The 19,287-nt window shown below is 40.2% G+C and overlaps 1 protein-coding gene across 1 annotated transcript; it reads right to left on the bottom strand.

Moving 5' to 3' along the window:
- Positions 1-1,055: 1,055 nt before the first annotated feature.
- Positions 1,056-18,568, bottom strand: limd2 (LIM domain containing 2). The gene is made up of 4 exons (XM_074697351.1): positions 18,368-18,568; positions 6,092-6,136; positions 5,745-5,881; positions 1,056-3,843 (listed from the first exon to the last, which is right to left on the bottom strand). The coding sequence occupies exons 1-4, from the start codon at positions 18,368-18,370 to the stop codon at positions 3,684-3,686; spliced, it is 345 nt and encodes a 114-aa protein (XP_074553452.1). The 5' UTR covers positions 18,371-18,568; the 3' UTR covers positions 1,056-3,683.
- Positions 18,569-19,287: the final 719 nt, after the last annotated feature.

Below are 19,287 nucleotides of genomic sequence, written 5' to 3'. Positions count from 1 at the left end.
GGATATTTTTGGAGTCAAAGCTTAAATACCTATACAATTTAATACCTCATTAAACCACAATTAGGACTTTTTAAGACTTTTTAAGGGCCTCAATTTTCACAAAATTGATTTATCAACTTTTAATACTTTTTAAGACCCCGTGGACACCCTGTTATTTATACTTTGGTTAATATACCAAAATGCATTAAGATTAGTTCAAAGGTCAGTTTCCATCTGTAGTCTCTTACTAGATGTTAAAATAGGAGACCGAAAAAGCACCCAAATGAAACAAAACAGAATAAAAGTGTTTGGAGGATGAAAAAACAACTATTTAAGTACAAATAATAAGATGGTGAAATTAAATGTTTAAAGAATCTACATTTTAGAAAAAAAAAAAAAAAAATTTACAGTAAGTAACGAAAGACATAACAGACAAGTGTGGCATTCAACAGAAAATAAGGAAATTGCAAAGCATGCATGGTAAATATGAATGATTTGGGCAAATAGGCAGAATTCTACAATAGCATATGATTAGCTAATTAGCTAGATTGTAGCATTGAATAGGTTATAGTGCAAACATGCAAAAAGCATCGAAGCAGCGTTATACAAACAAAACAAAACATAAGCACCAACTTATACAGTTACCTGAGCAGGCTACAAACAGGTCGAGTCAACCCAAGCAACCACACAGGCTACATTAGCTACTGTCAAGACACAAGGTGGCAGTAGCATTGTTGTTTATGTCTAAATCCATTTTCTTTTTCTTTTAAGACAATGCTACACATTGTTTTGCCATAATCTATTGAAACTATACATTCAAAACATTAAATTACAACTTAAATTATTGAAAAATATTTTTAAGTAACTGATTGCACTCTTATAAAATAATGCAAAAATGTTTTTTAGTCTTTAAAAATTGTCAGAATTTTTATCATGACAGTTAAAACCATAACTTATTTATTAATACATACTTAAAAAAAGTTACACTGTAAATAGTTACCTCCATTGTTCACTTCACTTCTTTGTATAATAATCACACCAAAATCACTGTTTTAATCAACACCAGCATTTTATTTTTTTCTCCAAAAGCATGTAAAAAACAAACAAAAAAAAACAAGGAAGAAAATGCACAAAATGAACGTGTGAACTGGCGTAGAAAGGGGGCGCTTATGTTTCAAAATGATACACTTCCATACGACAGCTAAGCAAGAGAGGGGGGAGCAGAGAGGAACGACTGCAAACACAGTCCAAACGTCCTTTAGCTGTAAGGCCACCTCAATCCACAGGTCAAGTTTTCAAAACAGATGAAATTCAAAGATGCAAACATTAAAAATGTCTCAATAACAGCATTGAAAAGTAAGTCCACATCAAGTATAGCACAAAAGTTAAATGACTTACACGTTTAACATTGAAAACGTCACACTGCAATCATTCACCTGAGCCTCTTGGCACCAGTGTTGAGTGTACCTTGTCTGCTCTGTTACACTGAGACGTTGCAATTCACAGATGCTGCAGCTGTACCTTGGCGAACTGCTAACGGAGAATGACAAAGACAGCATTTCGAGATACAATACTCTTGATTTTAAAGCATTCTCAGGGATCCAGAGGACCGTTTCGAACAGTTCAAAGGAAATTAAAATAAAACTGTCAAACAAGTTGAAGTAAGAACAATGTGTGTGGATATAGAGTGGTTTCATCAGAGAGTGGATGCTGGTTGAGTGAAGTAATCTTACGTTAAAGAGTGGGGATCTGAAGTCAGCCTGCTTGTGTCTAAAAAAGGCATGAACAGGACATTTCTCTGTCAAGATTTGTGGACTCAAAGATGAGCTTTTCATTTCTAAGGCTTCTTTAAAACAAAAATCCAGCAAATATCCGTCTTTTTTAAGGTTTCACTCCTGCACACCGTGCTCAGATTCACAGTACACCTTCAGTCACAAACACTACTTTGTGTCATTCAAGTGTCAGTCAAGTCTTAGTGGTAATCCTTTTCTAAAATGAGATATTTAAATGGCTTTAGACTCATTCTGCGTATAGAATGAAAAAATAGATGTTGAGATCTTTTCTAACTGGATTAATTCCTCTTAGGTGTAGAGTTAAATAAGATTAAAGTTGCTGAAGTGCAGTAGCTGCACCGCAGACTGAGGCAACATATTACAAAACTTTGAATAAAGGCTTCCTTGATTTCACAGGCAAGATATTTTTCTTTCTCTCCTCTCACTTCCTCCAACATTACTGTCACACTTTCCCCAGTAGGGGGTGCTATGTACCGGGTTTGGCATGCAGCATGCAGGAGCACAAAAGGGGCCGACACAGTGACAAACCCTCCCTCAGACACAGACTGTCGATTCAGTATTAGAAATAGGTCCAGGTGCTAAGATGCATTTAGGTCGTATGACAGGAGACAAGAACAGGAAGGCATTCAATCGAAAACAGAAAAGTGGTCTGCTTTATCCGGATGGGGCTGTGCGGAAGGTTAACGAGTCTCCAGCTACATGAACACACTTTAAACCAGCCAGGAAAACACAATCTCAAGACTGGTGACATGAAGAGGGAACAGAGTCGTTTGATTCAACACCCTCTTCTATCATCGTGATAAACTGAACCAAACATCAATGCCTCCTCTGAAAATCTTCCGTATAAAGGTGCGAGGGATGTTCACAAACAAGCGTCAGTCCCCCCTTGTGATTATCGACGTCTTGCCTGGTGATGATGTGCGCTCGTGTGTGTGTGCGAGACAAGAGTTTTGTGGGGAATGTTCACTAAAATCACGAACTACAGCTCTATGTACAGACAAATACAAAACACAATCTGAGAACTACGTTAAAATCCAACCTTAAAAGCTCAGAGAGGATCAAATCCAAACTCTACGCTTTTAAAAAACGCTTTGAGGAGACGAATCATTCACAACAACAAAGATCGATACAGTCATAAGATAAGGCTGTTAAAACCCAGTCATCCCGACATGCAAGGATAAGACTCAGAGTGGTCGATAAAACAAAAACAAACCATGGGATGAGGCAAAACAAAGAAAACAAAGCACAAATAAGAAGTTAAAAAAGCCAGAGGTGAGCTGTTGCTGATGTGTGCGGTTGTGTTACAGTACTCTGTACCCTGTTTGTTCCTCAAATATATGAAACCTGACAAACTGACATTAACGTCTCTGACAGTAAACTCACAATACTGAGGAGCAGTGTTTAGATTTGTGTTATCTTTTTGAAATGAGTGAAATCATGTTTGTAAAAATCCTTGGGTGAAAACTGACCTGAGTTTATGCTCTACTGCAAAACATGAATGCTCTGTAACCGTTCTGATATGTTTGCCTGAGCATACAGATTACTGACTGAACACATAAAAAGGGAGCGAATCATTAAAAGAGTTAAAAAAAGGAAACAATAAAAGTGATTATTATCACACTCCCCATTCCAGAGAAGGCATTTGGTCACAATCATCTACCAATTCCAAGAAGGAAATAAGAAAATACACATTAATAAAAACCAAACCCAGAATCCCCAAATTATGATTATGACTGTCTTCTCCTATCTGTTTGTGCATGTATCTGTATCTGATGGCCTTCGAAAAGCAAGTGAGAGCGTGGGTGATTTAACTGAGCCCCAGCTCGTGAGGCATGTGTTCATCGTGATGGAGGTGTAAGGAGGGAGAAAAAAGGAAGAGACAGGGAGGGGACGGGACACGAGCAGACACGATTATGCCGTCTTCGTTATGTCGTCTGTCTCCTTGGAGGCCCAGAGCTCTTTGTGCTGTTTGCGTCCGAAGCCCTCGTCGTAGTTGCCTTTGCTTTTGAAGAGCTGCTGAAAGTGGGGTTTGCAGTAAAACTCGCCTTGGAGGGCCGCAAAGGTGCCAAGACTGTCAGAGGAAAAGAGGAAAAGGGTTATAAACAAACCAAAGGAGAACGATTAGAGGAGGAGAGTCAGGTAAACACAGAAGGACAGGAACTACAGTTCAGAAAAGGTCCAAACGTTCTGTAAAAAGTGAATCAAAACAGATTCTCGTGGCTTGCAAATCCTTTAAAATGGTTCAAAGACAACAAATCAAATACACCATGAAAAAAATACTCAGCATTCTGAGCAATGTGAGCTTTTATTTTACCTCTCCAAACTAATTAGGATAATTTTTAGCAGGTTAAGACCCATTTATCCTTCCTTTGTGTTGGCATCGCTGTTAACCAATACATCCACTTTGGGGGTCGCCCAGAGTCTAAAGTTTACGACAACAACAAACTCAAAAACAGACATGGTGACTGTGGAGAAGATATTGCTAATCAGAGCCGGGGAGATACGCTTTTCTCCCGATTTAATTTGATTCTTTTATGATTTTTGAGGAACCGCATCAATTTAAACTGTGATTTTTCAATATTTATAATTTGTAGTTTGCTTTTACAACACCAGATCTTGTGGAAATGTTGAATGATGATGATGAAGTCTAAAGACAGAAGCCATATTTATTAAAAAATATACATCACATATGGTTCAGTTTTTAGGATTTAATCAGGGGCTGACATCACGTTACTAGATAGTTGAAAAAAAAAAATTCTGCAGCCCCCTGCTGGAGAAAAGTGGTAACTCTTTTCCAACTTACATTCTAAACAAAGACTGAAATGAAGGATTTAAATTATTAAAAAAGAAAGACTTTTGAAAAAAAAAGTTGTGAAACAAAATCATGAAACAAAAATCCTGATACTGGTGTGAATCCATTTTGGCTCCCACCACTATTGCTATTGTACCTTTTGTGTTAAGGACAAAAACGGAGGCAGCATTGCAGGAGGCGATGGTCGATGAGACTTTTTATTAAATTGCTACTGAAGGACAGAGAATTGTTTTTTTGTGTCTTGCTAGAGCTACGTAACAGGTAGGAACATGGACTGTAAAAAAAAATGGACGTCCGCTTGCTTGGCTCGAAGTGAGGTCTCCACAAAAACTGCTCCCCCTAGTGGCTGGCTGCAGTATAGGTTTAAAAATACGGCTTTCCAGCCATTCCAGATGGGCTGTGGTCAAACTTAAAAAAATTATTACACCTTGTAGAAATGTTTCTCACATCCGATTGTTGTGGTGATTTGAAGATATTATTTGGCTGTCTTGTATCCAAGTTCTCTTTTTTCTGAAAAGTTTCGTTTTCGTTTGTTATTCGAGGTTAAAAATGAGGCTTTACGTGACGTTTAACGATGATTGACAGCTGCCGTTCTCGTGTATTTTTTTCAGGGATTGTAAAATATGTCGGGAGGTAGAGTCAAGAAGTGATTTGACTCTTGAAAGAAAAAAATATATATTATTTTTGTCGCCCAGCTCCACTCAGATTCTCCCACAATCCCTCATCGTCTCTAGTGCGCAGAATCTGGCTCCAAACTGCTACAATGGCTGCACCTGAGAAGGCTGTATTTTGGCTTCAAAACCTTACAATGATAAATGGCGGAGCCACGCTGTCCACTCTATGTACAGTCTATGGGTAGGAACAGCAACACCTGCCCCAGGGTTTCAGGTGGTGAGCACAGGCTCTGACCATATCTGGATCCATATCTAATGTTGAGCATTAATGGGCCTAAAGTCACATGAATGAGTATAAAAAGGCATAACAGTGTGTCTGACTCCTCAGCAGTCGAGATGAGAAGACGTTCGTTGAGGGACTTCATACTACAATTCTTATTTTCAGCATTCGATTTGTTGTCTTTGCATCATTTAAAAAAAAAGGGTCAAAATGTTTTACAAATCATCAGTCTTCTCGAAATCAAAGGCGCTCTTTATGAAGTTAACCTGAGTTTGGCGTTGCAGTGCTTGCAGCAGAAGCATGTCGAATGGAAGACCATGTTGTTGGCCACCAATCTCTCCATGGGGTAGACCGTCTTCTCACATGATGAGCACAACTCCTTTTGGGTTTTGAAGCTGAAGGACTGAGCACATAAACATATTCATTAAGACAAAAAACCAGGCACGGATCTGGGCCTAGATACTCCAAGAGATGAAAGCTGGCTTTAACAAAAGACACCAAATGCAGGAGAGACTTCCTCTGCGCTTTTCTGAGATCAAAGCCTCAATGAAAGAGAAACACACACACTCAGAGCGCAACAGAAAATATGGAGAGACAGAAGATGCATGTTTACCTTAGATCGCTGGACGGGTTTCTCTTCAGTGGTGTTCCTGGTGTCCTGGACAAACAGAGAAAAACAAACTCAGCACTGAAACAAACAGATTCACGTGTGTAAAAACTCTTGGTGTGCTCTGAGAGCTGCAGCACACGTGCAAAAAGAGCAAAAAGAGACAGAGAGAAACATTTCTCGCATATTTCTCATTGTCCTCTTATTACCTTTAGCGGGGTGTGTACTCATCTCTTGTTTTCTACCCCTCTTTCTATTTGCTCCATCTGTCTTTTTGCACCCCTGGGAGAGGATCAGGTGCCTTCTGTCTGGTCATGTGAGCTGAACTGTTGGTCACTCTGCATGGGGCTGTTTCTCGGCATAGCACAACAGTTCAGACAGCCGGCAGAAAAAGAAGGGTTTACCTTCAATTGTGTGGCTGCAGTTTGAGTTGTGTTACGCTGTGAGTGTTAACGTATCTGTCAGGTAATTACAGCTCGAGTCACGGTGACAAGAGGAATGGAAAGACTTCCCTTCAGGCACTCGAGAGGTTAAGAAGAAACAGATAAGCCTGCGTGATTACAAGCCAGAGGAAGTTACAGATAAGTAATGACTGTGTTTGTTTTCATGCAGCTGGTCTGCAGCAGCAACGAGCAACAAACATGTCTTTAAGTGAGGCAAACAGGTAGTTCAAGAGCATAACACACACACACGCAGACACACACACAGAGGCATTCAGACGTGCATGCAGTAACTGCCATGGAAAAGCCAGTGAGCAGGGATGAAGGGCCGCCTCTGTTCAGGCTAGGGAAAAGTCCACTGCAGACTTTGCTAAAACCCTGTTATGTAAGGTAGTTTGGCTGGGGCTGGAGGAAGTGGTGAAGGCGGCGGGATGGGGTGGTGGGGGGGGCTGGGGGTCTGCAGACATGGCTGTAAAGAGAAGGGACTCTGGCTGGTCATCGGTTTTTGAGTCCATTAACATTTGACTTGCAGGATATTCTGCTGTGTGTGCAAAATCACAGAGGGGTGATAGCAGCAAGTTTGTGCTCGTATCCTTCGTATGAAAGTCGCAGTCAGACATAAGAGCAGAAGCTGATGAACAGGGCGTCTGACGTGCATCTCATACAAAACTGCACCAAAACAGCTCTATGATTAGTTGGCATACGAGTGATTCTTTAATCAGGGGTACATCTCATATCAATTTTACCAAGTATTTCAAGCAATGACCAATTTTACAGTGGGCCATTGTGGTGATGTTTATTTAATACAGAGAGTTAACAGGTTCCATAATTTATTTAGCTATAAATGCAAATGTGTTGGAATTTGCAGTTTTTGTGCCGTCTGGTTTCTCATATGTCAAGTTTGCTCTTCAAAATTAACACTAGAATCCATGTTTGTGAATATTTTCAGCATTATTTGTTTGAAATAATCATTTAAACATGACAAAATGTTTTAAAATAATTCACTTTGTGTGTGTGTCCGAGAAATCTGTCTTCAACCATGTTACTATTTGAAACGGTACGGTACCGATTGCTAAGTACCTGGCAATTGGTACCGGTACTCAACAGTACCACTTTTTTTGGCTGTATGTGGTGAAAAATATCAATTTGTTTAATAATAAAATATATATTTTTTCAATGTAACATATTTCTTCTTCAATGTATATCCTTGCAATGCTGTGTTCATGTCCAGTGTGGAAAATTGCCTACTCTTCCACTCCCTCACAGTCACAAGAATGCATTCAGGTACCTAAACATGGTAACTTTTGATTTCATGTGAATCGGTACCCGGTACTTTTGACAAAATTTGGTCGGTTCCTTTAAAAGTACCTAATTTGGTACCCATCCCTACATGTTACACATTGAAAAAACTCTATAAATCAGCAATGGTTTCCTCCAAAGTCACATGACTTAAATCAATTGAAATTGCATCTTTGAAGAAAAAGTTACATATTTTAACTCCTCCTTATCAATATTATATCAAAATGATTGTGTGTACATGGGGCGCTTTAATTGTTCGTCAACTGTGTTGCCAAAATTTTCTGGTTTTCTTACTATAAATGTTTAAAAAAAACAATCTGTAGAAAAAAATTACAGAAATATGAGCTGATTGAGGGCAAGTGGTGCCACGTTCAAGGTCTGCAGTTGGCACAAGAGACAAAAAATGGAGGAAATGTCAACCATATTACTGTGATTTTTGCGCCATAATTCTTTAAATTTTGTCCAAATTGATATAAATGATGAGGGACATTTCTAAGGAGCGTAGTGTGACATAGAAATGTTGAATTACTTTAAATTCAGTATAATATGGATTCATGTTGAAAAAATAGTCACAACTTTTGTCTATAACACTGTTGACAAAATTATACTCCAAAATTTATTTTTGTTACTTCAATATTTAAAAATTCAGCTTGCTAGCTAATAAGTTAAGTACACTCCAGGTGTATCATTTGCAATCCAATGGAATATGAAACAAAAAAGCACATTATTTTTTTACTTTTTTATAAACCTGAATGTTCCCCTAATCATAGAACCACTCATTCACCGACTCAGGAAGCAGTCATTTACATATTTCTGACCCTTAAATCTTAACATGGCATCGAATTAATGAGGAGGTGTAACACCGAGCGCGCCGTCTGCACTGATGAGGACCGGACGCTTCAGAAATGATTGGCTCATTACAAGTGAAGCCATCCAGCTTCCTGTTGATGCAATCACATCTCAACTGTTTGCCTCATCTTCATCCCTGCTCCTCCTCAGGGTTCAGTTCGCAGGTAGCTCGCTCACTCACTTACAGCATGTTATCTCACATGCTGCACGCTGCACCACTTCCTGTTGACTCTGATCTCCTCAAAACGATCTAACTCTGTCTCAAACCGAGATTGAATGAGAGAAGTTCCCACAGAGCATTCAGTTCGAGGCTGTGAGAGCAGCAGAACGAGGTCAGGAGGTCTTTGATTGGAGCGAATGAAGCCCTGACACGGAGGGAGCCTTATTAGGAAAGTGATCTGAGAGCAGGCACCGAGTTGCCAAAGATTTTTGTACTCTGGTGAAAAAACAAGCTGGCATGATAAGTAACCATGTTAGGGGGCAGGCATGCATTCCAAACACACACACACACACACACACACACACACTCACAGACACACATGTGCAAACATCCAGGAAGACTTGAGATTAGCTATGCCATCTTGTCCTCTCTTGCCTTATATGTACATGTTGTTTTTGCCACAGAAAAGCTGAATGTGACAGGAAGTTGTGACACTTGTGGCTTGTAACTGAAGTCCTAACCCACCCCTCCTTCTCCATGACTGCTTCAGCTGAAGTGTGAAACTAAAAGGTTAGAAACAAGCTCAGCCATACTCCACGCCGATTCAAAAGAGTCACAGGATCCACGCAGGGGCAGGAAATTAAAAGCCCTAACGAGCACAGAACGAGGCGTTCAATGAAAACACGAACAAACGAGCGCTTGTGGTGGAGCTGATTTGCTCTGCTAGTCCCAACACTATTTTAGCTGTGAAGCAGTTTGACATACCAGCGTGTGAGAAGCTCGAGCCAGCTGGAGAGCTGCATCTCTCCAAACAAAGACCACTTTCACACGAGTGGTGAAATCTTTCTTTCAACAGAGGTTCAACTCTTAGTGGCCTGCGGCATCAAGGCCCTGCTTCGATTTCAAGTCACACCTGCATGTCTGCGTGGGTAACATGTTGTTTTAGAGAAACAGCTTTGGGATAAACATTAATTACCTTCAATAAAACCTGCTGTGAAGTTTGAACAAGAAATATATTGTGATGAATGTTTAAACTGTGGTGATGATGCTTTCAATCAATAAGTGGAAATCTTTAAGTTTGCATGTCGGGTGTAATGAGACAGTTCCTTTTTTCTCTACTAGTCTAAGTTTCAGAACTGGTGCGTGCAATGAGAAGTTAAGTATTTGCACAAGCAGAAGTGCTGTTTTTCTTTAAATGAGGTTTTCATCAAAACCATCTCTAGGGTTTACAGAGAATGGTCCCAAAAAGAGAAAATATCCAGTGAGCAGCAGTTCTGTGGGACAAAATGTCTTCTTGATGCCAGAGGTCAGAGGAGAATGGACAGACTGGTTGGAGCTGATAGAAAGGCAACAGTAACTCAAATAACCACTGGTTACAACGGAGGTCTGCAGAAGAGCATCTCTGAACACACAACACGTCCAACCTTGAGGCAGATGGGCTACAGCAGCAGAAGACCACACCGGGTGACCCTCCTGTCAGCTAAGAACAGGAAACTGAGGCTACAATTCACACAGCAACACCAAAACTGGACAATAGAAGATTGGAATAACGTTGCCTGGTCTGATGAGTCTGGATTTCTGCTCCACATTCAGATGGTAGGGTCAGAATTTGGTGTCAACAACATGAAAGTATGGATCCATCCTGCCTTGTATCAACGGTTCAGGCTGCTGCTGCTGGTGTAATGGTGTGGGGGATATTTTCTTGGCTCACTTTGGGCCCCTTAGTACCAACTGAGCATGGTTTAAAGTCCACAGCCTACCTGAGTATTGTTGCTGACCATGTCCATCCCTTTATGAGCACAGTGTACCCATCTTCTGATGGCTACTTCCAGCAGGATAACGCTCCATGTCATAAAGCTGGAATCATCTCAGACTGGTTTCTTCAACATGAGTTCCCTGTACTCAAATGTCCTCCACAGTCCCCAGATCTCAATCCAATAGAGCACCTTTGGGATGTGGTGGAACGGGAGATTCTCATCATGGATGTTCAGACGACAAATCTGCAGCAACTGTGTGATGCTGTCATGTCAACATGGACCAAACTCTCTGAGGAATGTTTCCAGGACCTTGTTGAATCTATGCCATTAAGGATTAAGACAGTTTGAATAGACCTGTCTCAGCACAGACTCATATAAAGATATTTATTTGAGGTATTTTCCTTTGCTACCCTTGAGGATATGAGTTCATTTCTATATTTTATTTGAATAATATGACAGTCATTTTTGGATATTTAGCAGATAAGAGGTTAAAATTTCTTATGTACATAGACAAATGATCTCTCTGTGCACAGATATTTCGAAGAGCATCACTATTAGCAGCAGCTACTAGCATGCTTAATGTGCTTATGCAGGAGGACAGAGGTTTGTTAACTGACCTAGTGGGCATGAAATGTTAACAAAATCAACCAATCAAATTTGGACTGTTTCAATGCAGACATTATCTTAGCAACATCTCACATTTGTTTCTAAAGAGGAGTCTGAAGGCAAAACTTGAATCCAAACAAATCTTTGTAGAATTGAGGTGCCGATAACCCTGAGGCTGAAAACGGGTTCGATTCTGCTGTAGAAACAAGCGTCTCAGACAAGATTCCCTTTGCAGCTTAAAGTAGAAACATAAAGAAATGCAGTCTTTAGCATTTTTGAACTTGCGTCATTTGTTTTTCATGATCTTAAATGCTGCTGGTAGCCGGACTTTGCTCCTTTAAGCTACACATTTCTAATGCAGACATGAGAGAGAGGTATTTATCTCCCCCCCAGCCAGTGCATAATAGAAACTAAGTGTATTTCCCAACTAATCCTATAAATAGTAATCAGTAATGGGCTACTACGCTTTTTAATCCGCTCACTGAATAGTCCAATCTGCCCGCTTATATTGAGGATGTTAAAACATTTAAACCATTACACTCACAAATCCTATACGGACGTTTTAACCTGAGGTCACAGACCGTCATGAGTCTGCTCTTTCAAAATCAAAAAAAAAAAATGAAAAAGATGTGAAGGAGAATTTTAGAAACATCAAAATAATGTGTGCAAGTTTTTCACTGCTTCAAACCAACAAACCAGACCCCTCTTGTCTAAATCTGAGTGTTTACGAGAGCTATCTGCTGACGTAAATAACGGCCTTTTAGGACAGTTTCAAGAGCTCTGCTCGGCTGTCACGTGGGTCAAAGGTCGAGATGTTCACAAAGAGCTGAAATGTGGAGAAGCATCTGCTCCTTTTGCTTCTGAGAGACGCCGCAGCACGTAATAAACTCAACCTGCTTCACACTTACGCATGAATCTGCAACAGCTCCATACAAGGGAAGGCAGGCGCCGCATTAACAGATGTCTTACGCCATTAAAACAAGTCTCCCACTCTTCTCTCACCCTGTATTTTTAGAGATGTGATCATTGCTTAATCATCCAGGACAACAGAGTGGAAAAACAACAGAACCAACCTCATCCTTTCAACTCGACTGAACACACACAGCCTGTAAATCACTCTGACTTTAATCATAACACACCAAAAAGTTCCAGCTCAGAACTTGCAACATAAACCACACAAGCCTTCAGATTAATATTCCTGCAGATAGAATCTCACTATATATTGCACTTTTCTGGCCCCTCAAGCCATGGCGGCGATCCAACAGCTGAAACAGCTGCTGCAGGGAAGATATATAGGCTCCTTCTGACAGCAAGCTTCCATCAATAACTCCAAACATGATGAGACAAAGACAGAAATGTAGACCAGATACCAGAGAAAGGGGGAGAAACTGAAGTTTGTTCTGTGATGGAGACGTTGTGACGGCGGGGTTTGACACTTGACTTGCAGGGGAAGTGATGATATGGACAACGAAAGAGAGCAGATGAGGGTTCACCACAGCAGTCTGCAGACTAATCACATCTGGGAGTGTGTCAGAGTGTGAGGTCTGTTACTACTTCTCTTTCTCTGTTCAGCTTCCTGTGTGCAATGACAAAGTGACGGGGCAGTTTTTTGCGAGTGGAGTCAGTGGGTATCAGATGTCTGCAGGCATGAGAGATACGGTTTCTACCTCCTGTGTGGACAGCCTGAAACACTTCAATGTTTTAAGGATGCATATGCAAACCAACGAGGGTATATCACTTCTGTAAAGTGCAAAAAAATCAATCTACGTGGTCATATATCTAATTTTTCTGACAGCAACTGAATAAAGGTTATTTTGGACTTAAAGCTCTTTTGCAGGGAGTTCACGCTGTCCACTATTCTCTCTTCTCTGATTAAAGGCATAAAAGCCCCCAAAAAATAACTTAAAAAGAAAAAACTCTAATGCGGAACTTTCAGGCTTTGACAACTTTGGCGCCCCCTGTGGTCAAACCATATACTGTCCAGAAAGTGTGTTAAAGCATCAAATTGAACTGATTCAGTTTCATCCAGTCGTTAAATCTGACATAACTGAGGGTTGGTTAAACGGACGTTTCAGCCTCGGACCTATACGGAAACGGTGTTGAAGTCGACCTACAACGCAAACTTTTGAAAACGGCCTCCAGAGTGGAATTTTTCTGAAATGCTGCCGACACTTGCCGTGTAAACAGTAAGCCGGCATACTCAGTTGAAACGCTGATGTCACGCTCTGCTTCATGCAATTGCATACAACAGGAGAACAGTACCGTTGTAACAATCGCGCTGACTTCCGTGTTGTGCTTGTGTTGCTCAATCTACTGTATCTGCTGACTGTCTTTCAACAAAATATACATCTGTTGCTCCACTTCTGCTCTTAGCATTCACACCAGATGATCGGCTCAACTCTACTTCGGTGGAGATCTACCAAAGTGAGTTCTGGACAAGACAGTTAAGCCGTTTTTCCACAAAGCAGACTGGTTCCACTTGGGGGATAGATCCCCAAACAACTGAGACGAGCCGTCCCACTTTTTGGGACCCTTTCATATGGGCACCAGACTGAACCGATCCGCTCTCAGAAGGTGGAGCTACAACACTGCAGACCGTTGATTGGTCGGAAGAATTGTCACTTACCCCGACAGCGGCTGCATTTCTCCTGGCGGCACAAAGACTTCTCTGAAACAAAGTTTGATTGCACTTTGTATCAAAGAGCTACATGCCAAACACAGAGAAGAAAAAATGCTGGATGTCTTCTATCTATGGTCTTTGTTTACTGTGTCGTGTTTTTCTTCTCCGTTGGATTTAAAGCCGGGTAAACTGTGTCGCGCTGCTACGCCGTCACACTATTGTTAAACAGCTGCAGCTTTCGGCATCCAGCTTACACGCCGGCTACCACGAGAGGGCACAGTTTTGCAGTGGAAACGCAAACGGGATCAGGCTTAACTGTACCAAACCGTGCCAAACTGGTTCAAACGCTTTTATTTCACTGCGTTTTAGTGTTTGCGGATGAAACATTGTTGTGTAAACGGGGCCTGAGTTATGAAGAGACAATCAGTCTCATGGATTTTCTGCTTTTGCATGCCATAAAGAGAAACCACATCAAATACCGCTCTGTTTACACTGAATCAAAAAACTGTAGAGGCAGACTCTATGATATCAGTAAATCTAACATAATCAGGCTCAAAATTCGATCTCAGGGTGATGAAACTTCATATTAACAACCTAAGTACTCTGATCTAAAATTAGGGCTGGAAATACAAAGTTCCCTGTTTTTGAATAATCACCCAGGATGACTGTTTTGACTGGCAAATGTAATAAAATAGTTCCAAATTTCCATTTCACTTTCCTAATGACCAAGGTCAAGACTCAAAACATCCTGTCCACAGCTCGGATTCAGCAAAACTTGACCCATAAGACGCTGGAAATGTGAATTCCTGACATTTTTATCTGAAGAATAAAAACAGTTGCAGATTATTTTCTTGTTGATCCAGATCAGGTTGAAATACCTCCGAGTTTAACCACATTTTCTGAGTAGAGAGGAGTGAGCAGTTAAACTTTAATGAAACTTTCTAGACCCCCGTTAAGAGATTTAGGAAACAAACAGAGAGTACGGAAACAGCCTCTGAACATGGCATGAAATTTCACAGCAAAGCCAAACACAATCTCCTAAAATCAGATTTAAGATTAAAACTTTGGTTGGGAATAAGCAAGTTTTTCTCACACAGATGCTCTGTAGTATCTGTTACCTGCCTACAAAAGTCCATGATGCTTTTATTGAGCTCTTTGAAGAAGTGTCCTGAGGGCAGGACTGGCTGTTAGCGTCAGAACCGTGTAATTAGCTCATCTAATACTGACTCATAAACACAGCCTAACATGGTTTTCTATTTATAGACCAAGGAACTACGACAACTTCCAAAACAGAAACTCCTTTACTTGAGTCTTTCATCTCTCAATTGGCAGTTTGGCAGTTCAATCTCAGCTCCTGCATGCTGAAGCGGTGGTGTGAATGGGTTACTCAACACACCAGCATCACTTCATTTTTGTCTTGAAGTCCCAAAGGACCGAACGGGTGATGGCCTGTGAAAGAATGTGCAGACCTGCTGCCTGTGTCGACTTGACGTGGCGAGGAGATGCTGCAAGAGAAGAAGACATGGCCTCAAGTGCTACGACTGATCAGATGTTGTGTGGAGATAAAGAAAAGAGGAACTCTTCAAAACTAAATTCCCCCAAAGGACTGGAATTCAGGCAAACATGCCCCATCCCGTCTGAAGACAGAAAAAACCCACATGCAAATATCTGCTGAGTGAAGTTTCCTTTCTGCTCTAAAGGTTTTCAAACTACAGAGTGAATCGACTCAGAGTTATTTCACAGGAACAAGATCCCCACAGAACATATGACGTCTGCTGCTTCTTTTGAGGATCTCCACAAAGAAATAATCCGCCTTTAAGTCCTCTGAAACCAGGTTACCTACATCTGATCAGCGCTGACAGTCACAGAGATGCAAAGTGATGTGGGAGTGAGGCTGGTTTGGTTAAACAATTGTTGCTGAGATTCTTCTGTAGAGCGACTAAGAGACGGTTTTAAGGCTGTGAAGTCGCGTCATGACTGTCTGGAACTTGGGACTGTTTGTAAACAGCCATAAAAAATGTTCAAAGTTTAACAAATCAAAGTCTGAGCCTTAAAACTTCAGCAGCATTTTGCAAAAAAAAAAGATCAAATTTAGACCAGATGCAAAAAAAAAAAAAGGCCATAAAAATCTATCCTCATTCAAGCTTTAAGTTGCACAGATTTGGTCCATCCTACTGCCAATAAAACAATGTTATGTTCTGTATGGTTTCTAGATCTATTGCGTATTTGTTTCCTTACCTCTATTGTTTTTCTTTGTTTATTGTAAGCACCAACAAACTGAGGCAAATTCCTCCTGATTTAAAGGAACTTTGGTCATAAATCTGATTCTGGTGACTGAAAAATGACCACGCTCTGGTTTTATTTGGATTCAAAAACATTTAAAATTCCTGTACTTCGACAAATTCAACACAAAGGAGCAGATCTGCAACTCATAAAACTAGCAGTGTGGCCTTTTTTGCCTGCAGCTCCCTCCTGGACCTGCTGGCGACCCATTTACTTCTGTTCTGCACATCTGACAGCAAAAAAAAAAAACACCCCCTCCTCCTGACATATGGCACTTCAGAAATCCCCACCAAACCAGGTTTTTGTGCTGTTAATGATAATTGTTTTAAAGAGGAGTATACTGCCAAACTAACAGCATGTGACTGGTCTTTACAGCATCTTTAGCACAAAAACTCTGCGCTGTCGTGATTCTCTTTTTTTGTCTTCTCTCTTTTTTTGGACAAAGATGACTAAATTACAGTAACGTGCTCCTAAATCCACCAGAACAGTGACGCAAATCATCCATCAGAGCAGGGTGTCAATCTGTGCTGTCAGCTCGGACTGGAATTACAGTCAGGCCGCCCACTGACGGGGCAGGAAATGAAACTGACCATATACTTGCTTAAGCCCTTTCGCCATATGCCGGGGCTATAATGACAGACTTGTGTAGATGTGGTCCCCGGAGTGGATGAAAGGTGGTTTGAGCAAACCACAAAGCTGTGTATGAGCTGTTCTGCAAAACAAACCCAGACAAGAGAAGTGTAATGACGGGGGAAACACACACACACACACACACTTTCTCCCACCTGGGGTAGAGCTTTAATCCAGCACTGCTTTACGCAAAGGTTTAATCCATTCACTCATTCATTCAGTATGACTCAGCTGAATATTTATCAGCTGCTGTTGTTTTCTTTGATGCCATATCTGGGAAATTGACACATTTGGGTTGAAACATTTTAGCTCTTGTTTCTGGATTATCGCAGTCATGTGTGGCAACTGTAAACACCTCACATCTCACACCTCATTTGAACTTAAATAAGCTCTTATTCTAGTCCTGATAAGCCAGGGTTCACCATGAAAGACCTGATTTAAGCGACCTCTTTCAATGAAGGCCTGAGTCGCTCCGGGTGATGATCAGTGAACTGATACTGTAATATGAGCACGCCTTTCTCATGTTTCCTTTGATTCCCAAAGTAGGATAAGCCCTAAAACTAGTTTACATGTACAAATGCAAACATACTCAATCTAGCTTTAACAATAAATACCATACTGTTATAGACTCCAGCATATTCAGCAAGCTTAACGTGGATTTTTTGCTGTGTTTTGTGTTATCTGGCTTTTCTTCTATTTTTTTATTGATTTTTTTTTTAAACCCCAACTGTTTTATTTGTCTGATTTTTAGTCCCGTCTACTTATCTTAACTCTTTTTTTTATCATTTTATTGTATCTGTATTTATCATCACTATTATTTTTAACATTTTATTATTTTCCTTTATTTTTTTTTCTTTATTTAACAAACATCATCTTACCTTCTTTCTCGTTTTTTTTTTATTTTTTTTTATTTATTTATTTATTTTTTTATTTTACTTACCTGTCCATATCTCTCCACCTCTCAGTTTATTGCTGCCTTTTTCAATTTATTTAACTTTTTTTTGACCATTTTCTTCAGCACTTTGTAAGCTAACATTTTAAAATGTGCTTTATGAATAAATTTTAAATTATGGAGTTAAATCGCTTGTTTCAGGTAACTTCTCTGTGTGTATGTGCTTTCTCACAGGACACCTTTATGTAACACTTTGCAGGTTGGAGCAGAGTTATGTCACACACAAACACAACTACTGTACAAAACAAAACTAAGATAAGATCTCACTGTAATTTAAAAAATGGTTGGTATGGAGAAACATTGTGTATTAAAACAGGGCTCATGCTAAATAACCTGTGTTGTTTGTGTGGTGGGATATTACATTGTGGGGTGATATTAATTAGCCAACAGGCTAGCTGACTAAAGACGTGAAAGGCAGCGGTGCATTTTGAGAAACACGACGGCGGAGGTTTAAATGCAACAAAAGCCCCTCTCTGAATCATCCCCCCTCATTGTAATGTTTAAATCCTCACTGCAGACAGAGGTTTCCATTGCAAAATAAGCTCCCCCCGGGTTAGCCATACGTAAAAGGAGTGTACGGACATCATCACCTCACCTCATCTCACATAAAAAGAAGCAGAGAGGAGAGCAGCGGAGGGAGGGAGGGGAGGCTGCAGACACACACGGTGCAAAAAACACACACTTACCATCTGCGCTTCGTCTCTGCAACACACTGGCTGAAAACGCGGAGTCTGTTCACTCTGTGGCTGTGAGGTTTATCTCTGCTCTTTCATTCACTCCTCCAGAAGCCTTTATTTGAGGACACTAGCTCCGATGCCGGTGAGTTTCTACCCTCCCTCCGCTTCACGTCTCGGTTTTCAACGTAACGTTTTTTTTTTCTCTCCCCGGCAGGATGTCGCACGCGATTGGTTCTCATCTGCTACTGGTGCGTTCACGGGCCGTCGGACTAAATGCAACCAGCCGCGAAATAAGGTGGTCACTTGATGGGAATTAGACATTTGTGGTGCAATTCCTTTTGGGATTGTTTTTTTTATATACAATTTTCAACAACTCTCCTAAAATAAAAGAATAAACAAAAAGAATAAAATCAATTTAAAAAATAAATGTTTGGAAACTTCTTGCGTGGTGTTCTAGTTTTGTTGGCGATGTCAAAAATGCCCCTTTGCCACAACTTTATCAGTTTAACAATAATTTGAGTTGAGTGTTTTTTAACGGTTTCATTTTACACATTTATTCCATATTTAATTTAATGTTTAAGTTATTATTTGTTAATTTATAATCAAGATCTTAGAGCTGAAAATAGAAACAAAAGCTTGATATGTTAAGCTTCTTGGAGAGGATTAACATCTTCTCATCTGAATGTTTCATTTATTTATAAATATAATATTTGCTCAAGCTCAGGCTTGGAGTTTACAGTTAAAGCTTTGATAATCTGTTAAAATTAGTCAGTGTACTTTTTTTTTTTTTACCCTATTACATCTTATTGTTGAACTTCTGTATTATATGAAGAGCAAAAGTAATGAATTCCCCCCGGGATTGATGTAGTATTTCTGATTATCATTCCGATCAAAATTTTGCATTATGAAAACAAAAAAATACTTTTGCA

Source organism: Halichoeres trimaculatus, unplaced genomic scaffold, assembly GCF_033239565.1.
Source record: "Halichoeres trimaculatus isolate MK-OKI-2021-1 unplaced genomic scaffold, fHalTri1.1 fHalTri1_scaffold_20, whole genome shotgun sequence".
Lineage (NCBI taxonomy): Eukaryota > Metazoa > Chordata > Actinopteri > Labriformes > Labridae > Halichoeres > Halichoeres trimaculatus.
This window is presented reverse-complemented; position numbering and strand designations above follow the sequence as displayed.